Source organism: Xenopus tropicalis, chromosome 2, assembly GCF_000004195.4.
Source record: "Xenopus tropicalis strain Nigerian chromosome 2, UCB_Xtro_10.0, whole genome shotgun sequence".
Classification (NCBI taxonomy): Eukaryota; Metazoa; Chordata; class Amphibia; order Anura; family Pipidae; genus Xenopus; species Xenopus tropicalis.
Window position 1 is genome coordinate 9915115 of NC_030678.2, and position 15361 is coordinate 9930475.

The following is a 15361-nucleotide window of genomic DNA, read 5'->3' on the forward strand; positions in this document are numbered from 1 at the left end:
TCACCGTGAGGAACCCCCTACCCAACATCTCCTGGCAGGGCATTCCCCAACCTCACTGCCCTCACCGTGAGGAACCCCCTACCCAACATCCCCCGGCAGGGCATTCCCCAACCTCACTGCCCTCACCGTGAGGAACCCCCTACCCAACATCCCTGGCAGGGCATTCCCCAACCCCCTCACTGCCCTCACCGTGAGGAACCCCCTACCCAACATCCCCCGGCAGGGCATTCCCCAATCTCCTCACTGCCCTAACCGTGAGGAACCCCCTACCCAACATCCTCCGGCAGGGCATTCCTCAACCCCCTCACTGCCCTCACCGTGAGGAACCCCCTACCCAACATCCCCCGGCAGGGCATTCCCCAATCTCCTCACTGCCCTCACCGTGAGGAACCCCCTACCCAACATCCCCCGGCAGGGCATTCCCCAATCTCCTCACTGCCCTCACCGTGAGGAACCCCCTACCCAACATCCCCCGGCCAGGGGATTCCAACCTCACTGCCCTCCCCCCTACCCAACATCCCCCGGCAGGGCATTCCCCAACCCCTTCAGTGCCCTCACCGTGAGGAACCCCCTACCCAACATCCCCCGGAAGGGCATTCCCCAACCCCCTCACTGCCCTCATCGTGAGGAACCCCCTACCCAACATCCCCCGGCAGGGCATTCCCCAATCTCCTCACTGCCCTCACCGTGAGGAACCCCCTACCCAACATCCCCCGGCAGGGCATTCCCCAACCTCCTCACTGCCCTCACCGTGAGGAACCCCCTACCCAACATCCCCCGGCCAGGGGATTCCAACCTCACTGCCCTCCCCCCTACCCAACATCCCCCGGCAGGGCATTCCCCAACCCCCTCACTGCCCTCACCGTGAGGAACCCCCTACCCAACATCCCCCGGAAGGGCATTCCCCAACCCCCTCACTGCCCTCATTGTGAGGAACCCCCTACCCAACATCCCCCGGCAGGGCATTCCCCAACCCCCTCATTGCCCTCACCGTGAGGAACCCCCTACCCAACATCCCTGGCAGGGCATTCCCCAACCCCCTCACTGCCCTCACCGTGAGGAACCCCCTACCCAACATCCCTGGCAGGGCATTCCCCAACCCCCTCACTGCCCTCACCGTGAGGAACCCCCTACCCAACATCTCCTGGCAGGGCATTCCCCAAACTCACTGCCCTCACCGTGAGGAACCCCCTACCCAACATCTCCTGGCAGGGCATTCCCCAACCTCACTGCCCTCACCGTGAGGAACCCCCTACCCAACATCTCCTGGCAGGGCATTCCCCAACCTCACTGCCCTCACCGTGAGGAACCCCCTACCCAACATCCCCCGGCAGGGCATTCCCCAACCTCACTGCCCTCACCGTGAGGAACCCCCTACCCAACATCCCTGGCAGGGCATTCCCCAACCCCCTCACTGCCCTCACCATGAGGAACCCCCTACCCAACATCCCTGGCAGGGCATTCCCCAACCCCCTCACTGCCCTCACCGTGAGGAACTCCCTACCCAACATCTCCTGGCAGGGCATTCCCCAACCTCACTGCCCTCACCGTGAGGAACCCCCTACCCAACATCTCCTGGCAGGGCATTCCCCAACCTCACTGCCCTCACCGTGAGGAACCCCCTACCCAACATCTCCTGGCAGGGCATTCCCCAACCAACCTTCCCCAATCCCCTGGCCAACATCCCCCGGCAGGGCATTCCCCAACCCCCTCACTGCCCTCACCGTGAGGAACCAACTACCCAACATCCCCCAGCAGGGCATTCCCCAACCTCACTGCCCTCCCCGTGAGGAATCCCCTGGCCAACATCCCCCGGCAGGGCATTCCCCAACCCCCTCACTGCCCTCACCGTGAGGAACCCCCTACCCAACATCTCCTGGCAGGGCATTCCCCAACCTCACTGCCCTCACCGTGAGGAACCCCCTACCCAACATCCCCCGGCAGGGCATTCCCCAACCCCCTCACTGCCCTCACCGTGAGGAACCCCCTACCCAACATCCCCCGGAAGGGCATTCCCCAACCCCCTCACTGCCCTCACCGTGAGGAACCCCCTACCCAACATCCCTGGCAGGGCATTCCCCAACCCCCTCACTGCCCTCACCGTGAGGAACCCCCTACCCAACATCCCTGGCAGGGCATTCCCCAACCCCTTCACTGCCCTCACCGTGAGGAACCCCCTACCCAACATCTCCTGGCAGGGCATTCCCCAACCTCACTGCCCTCACCGTGAGGAACCCCCTACCCAACATCTCCTGGCAGGGCATTCCCCAACCTCACTGCCCTCACCGTGAGGAACCCCCTACCCAACATCCCCCGGCAGGGCATTCCCCAACCTCCTCACTGCCCTCACTGTGAGGAACCCCCTACCCAACATCCCCCGGCAGGGCATTCCCCAACCTCCTCACTGCCCTCACCGTGAGGAACCCCCTACCCAACAACCCCTGGCAGGGCATTCCCCAACCTCACTGCCCTCACCGTGAGGAACCCCCTACCCAACATCCCCCGGCAGGGCATTCCCCAACCTCACTGTCCTCACTGTGAGGAACCCCCTACCCAACATCCCTCGGCAGGGCATTCCCCAACCCCCTCACTGCCCTCACCGTGAGGACCCCCCTACCCAACAACCCCTGGCAGGGCATTCCCCAACCTCACTGCCCTCCCCATGAGGAATCCCCTGGCCAACATCCCCCGGCAGGGCATTCCCCAACCCCCTCACTGCCCTCACCGTGAGGAACCCACTACCCAACATCCCCCAGCAGGGCATTCCCCAACCTCACTGCCCTCCCCGTGAGGAATCCCCTACCCAACATCCCCCGGCAGGGTATTCCCCAACCCCCTCACTGCCCTCACCGTGAGGAACCCCCTACCCAACATCCCCCGGCAGGGCATTCCCCAACCTCACTGCCCTCACCGTGAGGAACCCCCTATGCTGCTTCAAATGGAGGCTCCGTTCCTCTAATCTAAAGGGGGGGCCTCTGGTGCGTTAATTGTTCTTATGGGAAAAAAGAAAATCACCCAACTGCCTATAATCCCCTCTAATGTACTTGTACAGAGTAATCATGTCCCCTCGCAAGCGCCTCTTTTCCAGAGAAAACAACCCCAACCCTGACAGTCTCACCTCATAGTTTAACCCTTCCATCCCCTTCACCAGTTTAGTTGCAGTCTCTGCACTCTCTCCAGCTCATTAATATCCTTCTTAAGGACTGGAGCCCAAAACCGCCCCCCATACTCAAGGTGAGGCCTTACCAGGGACCTATAAAGGGGCAAAAATATGTTTTCATCCCTTGAGTCAATGCCCTTTTTTATACAAGACAGCACTTTATTTGCTTTAGTAGCCACAGAATGATTTTCATTCTCATTTAGCTGTGAATTTCAAAAGTTGGTGGGATGCTCTAGAACGTGTGTATGCTAGAGCGCCAATGAATTGTTTTTGGCAGTTTGGTGCACTGGAACTTAACACTGTGCTTTTCTTTACTTAAATTTCCCATTAAGGACCCCGTCCTCCAGTGTGGCCGTAGGACAGGGTTCCAATTTAGACAGGTCTCCTTATGTAACTTAGGACAGGAGCAGACCTGTTCACGTTTATCCGAATCTCTCGGATGGCCAATATGTCAATGCAGAAGTCCTTTTCCCCTTATTTCTGTTTCTACAAGTTTGCAAACACTCCCTTTCTCTCTATACAACTTGGTTTTAACTGTTGATTTCTGTCTTATCATTTTAATTCCAGGTAGCGCTTCTACATATCTGCAGTATGCGGCAGTTCAACTGATTGACTCAAATGTGTGCAATCAAAATTATGTGTACAATGGGCAAATTACAGCTTCTATGATATGTGCTGGCTATCTTAGTGGGGGAGTAGATTCATGCCAGGTAAACACCTATGTTTTCCTTACTACAGGCAACATACTGGGACTGACTTACTAATTTTGCCCATATGTGCAAAAAGAGAGTACTGTATGTAGTTGTGCCCATAACACACCAGGCATGCATGTAGATTGTAAGCTCTTTTGGGCAGGGCTCTCTTCACCTCTTGTATCGGTTATTGGTTGCTTTATATGTTACTCTGTATGTCCAATGTATGTAACCCACTTATTGTACAGCGCTGCGGAATATGTTGGCGCTTTATAAATAACTGTTAATGTAAATGTAAAATGCTCCTATAACACTATTCAGAGCTAATGACTAAATAACAATGCAACTTAAAGGGGATGTAAACTGTCCCACTGCGCCCCCTAGTTTTGCTAAAGAAGTTGCCAAAAAATATAATTATAGATGCAAGGAAATTCACCAATGAGAATTCTACTGACTTGATTATAAATGCAAGAGCAGTGACCAATGAGAATGCTGATTCCCAGCACTGTGTCAGGCCCCTTGCTGGTACCTTACATATAGAGATAATTATGGCATTTTCCCGTCATTATATGGCACAGGAATCAGACATGGGGATAAAGGGACAGACTTGTTCAGTGCTGGGACTGCACTGCATTGCTCTCTGTGCTACTATACATCATACAGCTCAGCACATCTGTGCATTTATAGAGCCTTGGGGACCGTACAAAATACAACTGAGGGTTGCAACCTGTATGGTTTTGACCCGGACATCCTGGTTTTCGGTCAAAACCTCCTGCCCAGTTTCCCAAATCAGGCAGGACTCACTAACATTGACGCTTCACCGTGTCATATCCCCGCCCCCATGACATCACAACCCTGCCTCTTCCCTGCCCCATGACTTCATAGCCCCGCCTCTTCCATATCCCGTGACATCACGCCCCACCTCTGCCCCCCAATGACATCTGCCCCGCCCCCTGCCCGGCTAAGAAATATGACAGAGGTGGCAACCCTATGAGAGTCCCACCCATCCCCTGGGCCAGTTGGACAGCTCTGCCTTAGGCACCACTTTGAAGAGATTGTTCATTATTTAACACAACATAAAGTCCCTGCCCCAGCGGAACATAAGGTCTCTAGAAAGGCTTCAGATGGGGTTTTCGCCTTCCTCTGGATCAACTAGTAGTTAGGCAGGTTATATATAGGCATTATGGTTGAACGTGATGGACGTATGTCTTTTTTCAACCTAACTCACTGTGTTACTCTGTTACTATGACTATCACATTCACACACACCAGGGTCAGGTGTTTTTTTCAAGTTTTTGGAGCATAGAAGGAAAAATGAAAAACCCCTGTAGCCATAGGAAGAATATACAAATGCTTTGCAGATAGAGCCTTGGCCAACCATGATGCTTGGATTCAGGACCCAATGCTTTAACAGTACAGGCTATTGCTAATATAACTTGTTGGTTTAAAAATGGTTTTTAAATTATTCATTTTGATTTCATAGGGTGACAGCGGAGGCCCATTGGTTACCAAAACAAATGGCACTTGGTGGCTTGTTGGTGACACCAGCTGGGGATATGGCTGTGCCCAACCCAATAAACCTGGTGTATATGGGAATATGACATCGTTCTTGGGATGGATATATTTACAGATGAGGGTAAGGAACACTGATTGTCTATTACAGTTTTTATTTCCCCTGAGGTGTCAAGCCTTGATCTGCTGCATCTTAATTTGTCAATGGTCTGTGCCTAAAATGCACACATTAGGGATCATTTTGCTGCAGGAAAGTGGTAAATATAGTACCTAGAAGCAAACTGGTGCTAATATTGGAACACTGAGACATCTATTGGGGTATTTTGGCTCAGTGTCGGACTGAGATGGTAGGGGCCCACCAGAAAACTCTGGACAATGGGTCCCGCTCTCCTCCCTCAAACTCTTTATTCTCCTAGTCACCTTTCTCTACATACTATACTCTATTCTTCCATCTATCAAGCTTCCTTGGTACCATACAGAAACAGGGAATGACCATGAAATAGGCTAAATAGTTAGAAGCAAGAGGGCCACTGGCACCTGGGCCCACCGGGAGTATCCTGGTATCCTGGTGGGCCAGTCCGACACTGTTAAGGTTTATCATCACATCCTTGTTTAAGTAAATAAATATGGGATTGGGGAATAACCCTAATACAGAAACATCTCTGAAGGTGTACCTCACATGGGCAGACATGGGGCAGATGTATGAAATAATAATAAGTAATATGTAATAATAAAACAGTACCTGTACTTTATCCCAACTAAGATATAATTACCCCTTATTGGGGGCAGAACAGCCCTATTGGGTTTATTTAATGGTTAAATGATTCCCTTTTCTCTGTAATAATAAAACAGTACCTGTACTTGATCCCAACTAAGATATAATTACCCCTTATTGGGGGAAGAACAGCCCTATTGGGTTTATTTCATGGTTAAATGATTCCCTTTTCTCTGTAATAATAAAACAGTACCTGTACTTGATCCCAACTAAGATATAATTACCCCTTATTGGGGCAGAACAGCCCTATTGGGTTTATTTAATGGTTAAATGATTCCCTTTTCTCTGTAATAATAAAACAGTACCTGTACTTGATCCCAACTAAGATATAATTACCCCTTATTGGGGGCAGAACAGCCCTATTGGGTTTATTTCATGGTTAAATGATTCCCTTTTCTCTGTAATAATAAAACAGTACCTGTACTTGATCCCAACTAAGATATAATTACCCCTTATTGGGGGCAGAACAGCCATATTGGGTTTATTTCATGGTTAAATGATTCCCTTTTCTCTGTAATAATAAAACAGTACCTGTACTTGATCCCAACTAAGATATAATTACCCCTTATTGGGGCAGAACAGCCCTATTGGGTTTATTTAATGGTTAAATGATTCCCTTTTCTCTGTAATAATAAAACAGTACCTGTACTTGATCCCAACTAAGATATAATTACCCCTTATTGGAGGCAAAACCACCCTATTGGGTTTATTCAATACTGAAATAATTTTAGTAGACTTAAGTTATGGAGATCCAAATTACGGAAAGATCCCTTATTTGGAAAACCCCAGGTCCCAGAAATTCTGGATAACAGGTCCCATACCTGTACTGCCTGCCTGGACCTGACGTAAATTCGTGTGTCCCTCTAGAGCAGAAATCCCCAAACTTTTATACCTATAAGCCATAATTAAATGTAAAATGAGTTGGGGCACATCACAAGCATGAAAAATATACCTGGGGGTACCAAGTATGGGCTGTGATTGGTTATTTGGAAGCCCCTATGTGGACAGAAGATTCTGTTTGGCAGTATATCTTGGTTTTAGGCTTACAGAACTTGCTTCCAAGCCAGGAATTCAAAAATAAACACCTGCTTTGTGGCCAATGGGGGCAACATCCATGGGGTTGGTGAGCAACATGTTACCCCCGAGCCACTGGTTAGGGATCACTGCCCTACAGTGTTACATCCATGGCTAGTGATGAGCAAATCTGTCTCGTTTCCCTTTGCCATAAAATTTGCGAAACGGCAAGAAAATTTGCGAAACGGCGAAAAATTAGCGAAATGCATTAGTTGCACATTTTTTTTGTCGCCCGCGTCTTGTTTGTCACCCGCATCTATTTTTTGTCACCCGCACTTTTTTGACATGACCGCTCCCAATTTTGACGTGATTGCGCCGGTTTTGACGCGCCGTGCCTCATTTAATGTGGCCGCGCCCTTTTTTGACGCAACCAATTTGACGCGCGACAAAAAAATTTCTGTGCGAAATGCGGAAATTCGCTGCGAATCCATGCCTGCCGAAAAAATTCGCTCATCACTATCCATGGACACAAGGGTATTGTGCAATGTGAATCAGACACTAATGCCGTTATTGATCCCACATACATTGGCCCCCCACTCTGAAACTGTACGTGCAACACGTGAAACGCAAGAGCTGATTTGTACTGAATTGTCACATGACACACAAATAGCAGAAGATGCAATTACACCTTTACCATTTGATGTATAATTTTGTATTATCTAATAACATCACTTATTTCTATCTGTTACAGACTCACAGTTGAAGAATGGTCCTATGTCTTTATCCTAATGATTTCAATGATAAATCTATGATAATGAAGGAGCAGATGAGCCGATGTTGAGCTTGGAAGCAGCTTGGGATTGTTGGTTGAACTGAATGACGTTTGTTGAAGTAAAGTTCCTTGGGTAGGGACACCAAGCCTCTCCCAATGTCTGAAAATCATCTTCTAACATTCCCGGGCCAACCCTTCTCTTACCCCAGGCCTGGTATCTCCAGGGCTTTTGGATAATGAAGCATCATGTGGTCAAACTGAAGAACTGATGCATAACGTCCAATAGGCTACTATGAGATCAGCTTTTAAAAACATTAAAGTCTATTTTTTCACACTCCTTTATCAACCATTTGTCTGTGTGTGATTCTTACTGCCGAGCAGGGATGAGCGAATCTGCTAAAAAATTGGGGAATAATTTGCGAAACGCGTTGAAGTCAATAGGCAACTTTTTTACTTTGTTTTCTTGCTTCAAATGCATTAAAATCAATCATACAGTATGATTAAATGCATAAGGCTTTTTGTAAATTGTGCATGGATTTGAAAAAGCTTGTAATGTTTTTAATACAAACAGAGCTGCTTCATGATATCTACATTTTGGTGGCCCAGAGTGCCAGTCTGTTCTTTAGTGTGTGAATCTTGGTTGACTCCCTAAGCTGAAGGTCTGGGGCTTGAGTACCTGGACCCACCGTCACAACTGGTAAGCGCTAAGTGCTTCAGATGGGTTTTTTTCCCTTCCTCTGGATCATCTAGCAGTTAGGCAGGTTATATATAGGCATTATGGTTGAACGTGATGGACGTACGTCTTTTTTCAACTTAACTTACTATGTTACTATGTATTAAAGTCAATGGGTGGCTTTTTAGTGGCTACTTTATTCTCTCAGACACATTTTTCTTTGTGACTTTTTTTGCCAATGGGGAAATGCAGAATTTCGCTGTGAATCCATACCTGGTGAAAACATTCACCCATCACTACTGCCGAGGAATGGATTATGCTATAAAGGAATGATGGCATATTAGCATGGATGATGGGCAAATTGGAACAGGGGCTGTGCTGCCATAAGGCGACTTGAGAAACTTGCCCTGCAGGTTACCAGGAGCGGCAAAGACCCACTCCTGGTAATTGCCAAAAATCTCATTTTTAATCATAGTGAATGAGTATTTGATTAGTGATGAACCACAGTGATGAGCCACATAGTAGATATTTTCCTCCCCTTAAGCCGACAGAGTAGAAAATTACCTCCACCTAAGCCGACAGAGTAGACATTTGCCTCCACCAAAGCCGACAGAGTAGACATTTGCCTCCACCTAAGGCCCCACAGTAGAGATTTTCCTCCACTAAAGTCCACAGAGTAGACATTTGTCTCCACCTAAGTCGACAGAGTAGACCTTTGCCTCCACCTAAGCCGACAGAGTAGACATTCGCTTCCACCTAAGCCGACAGAGTAGGCATTTGCCTCCATCTAAGCCGACAGAGTAGACATTCGCTTCCACCTAAGCCGACAGAGTAGACATTTGCCTCCACCTAAGCCGATGGCAATGCCAGGCATATGCCTCCACCTAAGGCCCCAAAGTAGAGATTTTCCTCCACTGAAGGCCACAGAGTGGAAATTTGCCACCATCTAAGCTGACAGAGTAGACATTTGCCTCCACCTAAGTTGACAGAGTAGACATTTGCCTCCACCTAAGCTGACAGAGTAGACATTTGCCTCCACCTAAGCCGATGGCAATGCCAGGCATATGCCTCCACCTAAGGCCCCAAAGTAGAGATTTTCCTCCACTGAAGGCCACAGAGTGGAAATTTGCCACCACCTAAGCTGACAGAGTAGACATTTGCCTCCACCTAAGCTGACAGAGTAGACATTTGCCTCCACCTAAGTCGATGGCAATGCCAGGCATATGCCTCCACCTAAGGCCCCAAAGTAGAGATTTTCCTCCACTGAAGGCCACAGAGTAGACATTTGCCATCACCTAAGCTGACAGAGTAGACATTTGCCTCCACCCAAGCCGATGGCAATGCCAGACATTTGCCTCCACATAAGCTGACATGGTAGGCATATGGCTCCACCTAAGGCCCCAAAGTAGAGATTTTCCTCCACTGAAGGCCACAGAGTAGAAATTTGCCTCCACCTAAGCCGACAGAGTAGACATTCGCCTCCACCTAAGCCCAATAGACATACTGCAGTCCCTACCGAGAGGCTTAAATATCCATCAAATGGAAATTGCACCCCAGAAGAAACACAAAACTGATTTCCCAGTGCAGAGTCACTAGTGGGGGTAATAGGTAAGATACAGCTACAGCAGTACAAACCACAGTAACTGTGAGCACACCCTGTCTCTGCACAGAGGTGAAAAGCTCATAAAATGGATCTAAATAAGGAAAATGAATGTATCAGGCATATAAAAGTTAAACACAAGGCACTGTACAGAACTATAAAAAGAAGCAGGAAAGAGTCCATTCACCTCAGCAGAGAGCAGGGTTTGGTCATCACCAGAAGCTGGAAACCTTATACTGTAACTGAGCAGCCTATTCGGGAGGCTGATTTACCAAGAATATCAAGAATAGAAGTCAATTCCAAGGAATCCAAATTTTAGGCTTTGCTGGCAGCAGCCCAGGTGTATGAACTGATGATTCCAACCTGGAACTCTTGGATTTTAGACATTGTTTTGTGAAATCTCCTATCTCCATACTTGGGGCCCTCACTTCTCTGCAGGTGAGTAGGACTTGTCCCTGGACTTATAATAACACAGGAACATGGCGGCTAACTTAGCACAAAGTTGTGTTTCTTCCTAATATAAATATATTGAACGTCATGGGCAACTGGGTAAACTCAGGGGTCTTATAGGTCCTGTTTAATATGGTTTTGTTTCTACTCTACTTCCTTGTGTGGGCTATGTAATTCTACCCATAGATTTGTACTGGCACAGATGGGACAAAATAATTACTCACTGGCTCTTCTGTACCCCAAGAAAAGTTTGTGTCAAGTGTGTGTGACTTCTGGGGAAAAACAATGGGAGGGGTTAAGAAATAGAAATGTATGTATTTTTTTTTTATACTTAATCAACCCGAGAATCTAAGCATTTGTGGATTGGTTCTACATTACTTTTTCATTAATTTTCTTTTTTGTTCTGCTCCAATATCTTAATGGTTCTGCCCATTACAGTTGTGGGGTTTGGGTCCTACCATTATTAGCTATGGGGCAGATAGAAAACTGCCCAGCGATTATTAGGAGTACATACCAATAAAATGAACACAGGCTGTAATTATGTTATTATAACGTTATTTCAGGGTTGCAACTCCATTTCTAATATTTTATAGACTCTTATGGGGCAGATTTATCAAAATGGGAGTTTAGAGCTGAATCCATAAAAATTCACCCATTTTCTATTCATTCCTATGGGATTTTTTTGAAGTGTATTTATCAATGGGTGAAAGTTCACCATCTGATAAATAAACTTCTAAAAAATCCCATAGGAATGAATAGAAAATGGGTGAATTTTTATGGATTCAGCTGTAAACTCACAAATCAGCCTCTCATGTGTAATGTGTTTATCTATTGGATAATATTAAAATGTACCCAGGCCTGCCTAATAAATACAGTCTAGGCTGGGATTAGTGTGAAATTGGCACCGCAATTATTTATACCGGTATGGGATCCCTTATTCGGAAACCCATAATCAAGAAAGTTCCAAAGTACAGAAAGGCCATCTCCCATAGACTCCATTTTAATGAAATAATTCACATTATTAAAAATGGTTTCCCTTTTCTTTGTAATAATAAAACAGTACCTGTACTTGATCCCAACTAAGATATAATTACCCCTTATTGGGGCAGAACAGCCCTATTGGGTTTATTTAATGGTTAAATGATTCCCTTTTCTCTGTAATAATAAAACAGTACCTGTACTTGATCCCAACTAAGATATAATTACCCCTTATTGGGGCAGAACAATCCTATTGGGTTTATTTAATGGTTAAATGATTCCCTTTTCTCTGTAATAATAAAACAGTACCTGTACTTGATCCCAACTAAGATATAATTACCCCTTATTGGGGGCAGAACAGCCCTATTGGGTTTATTTAATGGTTAAATGATTCCCTTTTCTCTGTAATAATAAAACAGTACCTGTACTTGATCCCAACTAAGATATAATTACCCCTTATTGGGGGCAGAACAGCCCTATTGGGTTTATTTCATGGTTAAATGATTCCCTTTTCTTTGTAATAATAAAACAGTACCTGTACTTGATCCCAACTAAGATATAATTACCCTTATTGGGGGCAGAACAGCCCTATTGGGTTTATTTAATGGTTAAATGATTCCCTTTTCTCTGTAATAATAAAACAGTACCTGTACTTGATCCCAACTAAGATATAATTACCCCTTATTGGGGGCAGAACAGCCCTATTGGGTTTATTTAATGGTTAAATGATTCCCTTTTCTCTGTAATAATAAAACAGTACCTGTACTTGATCCCAACTAAGATATAATTACCCCTTATTGGGGCAGAACAGCCCTATTGGGTTTATTTAATGGTTAAATGATTCCCTTTTTTCTGTAATAATAAAACAGTACCTGTACTTGATCCCAACTAAGATATAATTACCCCTTATTGGGGCAGAACAGCCCTATTGGGTTTATTTAATGGTTAAATGATTCCCTTTTCTCTGTAATAATAAAACAGTACCTGTACTTGATCCCAACTAAGATATAATTACCCCTTATTGGGGGCAGAACAGTCTTCCTGTGGCTCCCTGTTACTGTTGGAAAGGCTAGGGGACAAGGTTCAGTAAGGCTGCGGTGCTGGTTCTGTTCTTGCCTCCCTGGGTTTCTATAAGGAGAAACAATGACACACTAAGAAACACAAACAAAGGGTCCGATACAGGTGACAACCAACAAAACTCTCATTTGTACTATAAAAACATACAGTAAAAGAGTAAGATACAAACTTGTAAATGTTGCGTCACTCTCACAGGTCGGCCTATAAGTGCCTTACACTGATGCTCTAACAGCCAATCAGATAAGGAGAAGCCCCGTGTCGCAATATTTATTCAACACTTCATAATAAAACCATTGGTGGGTCATTTCCTCATTGAATGTTATAGAAAGGCCAATTCTAAGCAACTTTTCAATTTGTCGTACTTATTTGTTTTTCATAGTTTTTGAATTATTTGCCTCCTTCTTCTGAATCTTTGCAGCTTTCAAATGGGGGTCACTGACCCCGGCAGCCAAAAATCTATTGCTCTGTGAGGCTCCAGTTTTATTGTTATTGTTACTTTATATTACTTATCTTTCTATTCAGCCCCTCTCCTATTCATATACCAGTCTCTCATTCAAACCACACCCTGGTTGCTAAGGTAATTCCTAAATCCTAACAACCAGATAGCTGCTGAAACTCCACATTGCTGAGCAAAAACAGAAATAATTAAAAAACGACAACTAATAAAAAAGACCAATTGCAAACTGTCTCAGAATATCACTCTCTACATCATACTAAGTTAACTCAAAGGTGAACAACCTAAAAAGTGAAACTACCTTTAATTTTGTTTTAGAAATTCCTAAAACCTCAAAAATTTGAATTTTGTTAAATCTGCCTTAACAACAAAGTAAAGATTTTTTTTTGCCACATCCACACGTCAGTAAAGGTGAATAGATGGAGTACCTACAGTATTTCTGGCCTTAATTTGAAACTTTTTCCTATATAAAGTGCAATGTGTTCTCATTGTAGGTTCTGCAAGTTCTTCTCCAGATATTCCCCCTTTGACACTTGAATGGACTCCAATATGGTGGGTCAATTTTTTTATCTTTTTGCCAATATATCTATTAAATCAGCTTGTTTTTTTTGTCATCTTCACCCCTCCTCCATCCCAATAATATATGGGACCCTCAGACAGGCGCAGACCCAGGAGGAACCCGGGGGGCCTTAAGGTGCGTTCGAAGCGTCGATGATTAATGTGTCCTCCAATTCTCGTGACTAGCTGCGTTTTTCCTCTACGCACGAGCCGAGTGATCCATTGCTAAGAGTCAGAATAATGACCCCAGGGTCGGCCCACCGGTCCTCTGCACCCACCTAACGTCCTTCCCTGAATGCGCAAGTGAAACGCGTCAGGGGAGGACCCCCGCGGCCGGGGGAGCAGTAACAGGGATTGGGTCTGGGCCACCAGGTTTTTCCCGGTATCCCAGTGGCCCAGTCCGACCCTAGGCGACCCTCAGACAGGTACAGCTAGCTGCGTTCTTCATTAACAAATGAGCTGATTGATCCACCGCTAAGTCGGAGTGGGTAACTCCATGCGCGACTCTAGTGGTGGATCACTAGCGATGAACGCTGAACGCTGATAGCTGTGAGAATTAGGTTGAGTTGCAGGACACATTGATCATGGATAATGATGAGCATAACTGTCCCATTTTGCCAAGAAATAGGACAGAAAAGTGGCAAAAAATTTGCAAAACTTTAGGCAACTTTTTTTTTTACACGTTACTTGTTTACAATTTTTGCAATTTTTTTTACATGGGCAACTAATTTTCCCACCGTTTTGCAAAAAAATCCACCAATGGCGAAAACGTGGAAATTCACCAAAAATCCATGCCTGTGAAACTATTACACCCATCACTAACGGCGATTTCACCCATCACTAATGGCGAAAAATTCACGAAACGCATTTGTCGCATGATTTTTTTGTCACCCGCATCTTTTTTTTACACGACCACGCCCAATTTGGCACGCAACGAAATTTTTTGATGCACAACAAATTTTTCCGCAGTGAATTTTCATGAAAGTCTTGCGAGACAATTCCACACCACTCCAATGGCGAAATGTAGAAATTTGCTGCGAATCCATGCCTGCCAAAAAAATTCACTCATCACTATGCATCACTTTAAATTTAAGTTTATTTAAGTTTTGACATTCTTAACAGCATATATTTTTCTTAAATGGGATTTAAACCCTATCATAACACTGTTCCACTGCGCCCCCTAGTTTTGCTATAGAAGTTAATGAAAAATATAATTATAGATGCAAGAAAATTCACCAATGAGCATTCTACTGACCAAAAACCTTATTATAAATGCAAGAGAAGTGACCAATGAGAATGCTGATTCCCAGCACTGTGTCAGGCCCCTTGCTGGTACCTTACATATAGAGATAATGATGGCATTTTCCCGTCATTATATGGCACAGGAATCAGACATGGGGATAAAGGGACAGACTTGTTCAGTGCTGGGAAACTGTGCTTATTGCTCCCAACTCCAATTGCAGGAACAGAGAACAGGGAGCCGGATTTACTCACATCAGCTAGGATTCCCATTGGGGAATTTCTTGCATTTTAATGGGGATTTGGGGGAAAGTTTTATTGTGCAATATTGCTTTAAGAATACAAACCTGATGTTGCTGGACTACAGCTCCCAGCATGCCTCACCCTTCATTATATGTTACATTATTC

The 15361-nt window shown here is 45.7% G+C and overlaps 1 protein-coding gene across 3 annotated transcripts in view; it reads left to right on the forward strand.

The window, feature by feature from the left end:
* The window catches only part of tmprss2.2 (transmembrane serine protease 2 gene 2), a 76348-nt gene that overhangs the window by 35477 nt on the left and 25510 nt on the right, over positions 1-15361 (forward strand). For 2 of the 3 annotated variants that reach the window (XM_004912205.4, XM_002941284.5), the window contains 3 exons: positions 3728-3870; positions 5335-5487; positions 7904-8270. In XM_004912205.4, coding sequence (XP_004912262.1) covers positions 3728-3870; positions 5335-5487; positions 7904-7915 — 308 coding nt within the window. In that variant the 3' untranslated portion in view covers positions 7916-8270. Of the gene's footprint in view, positions 1-3727; positions 3871-5334; positions 5488-7903; positions 8271-15361 lie in introns of those variants that run through there. The other variant, XM_031896533.1, reaches the window with a different exon arrangement.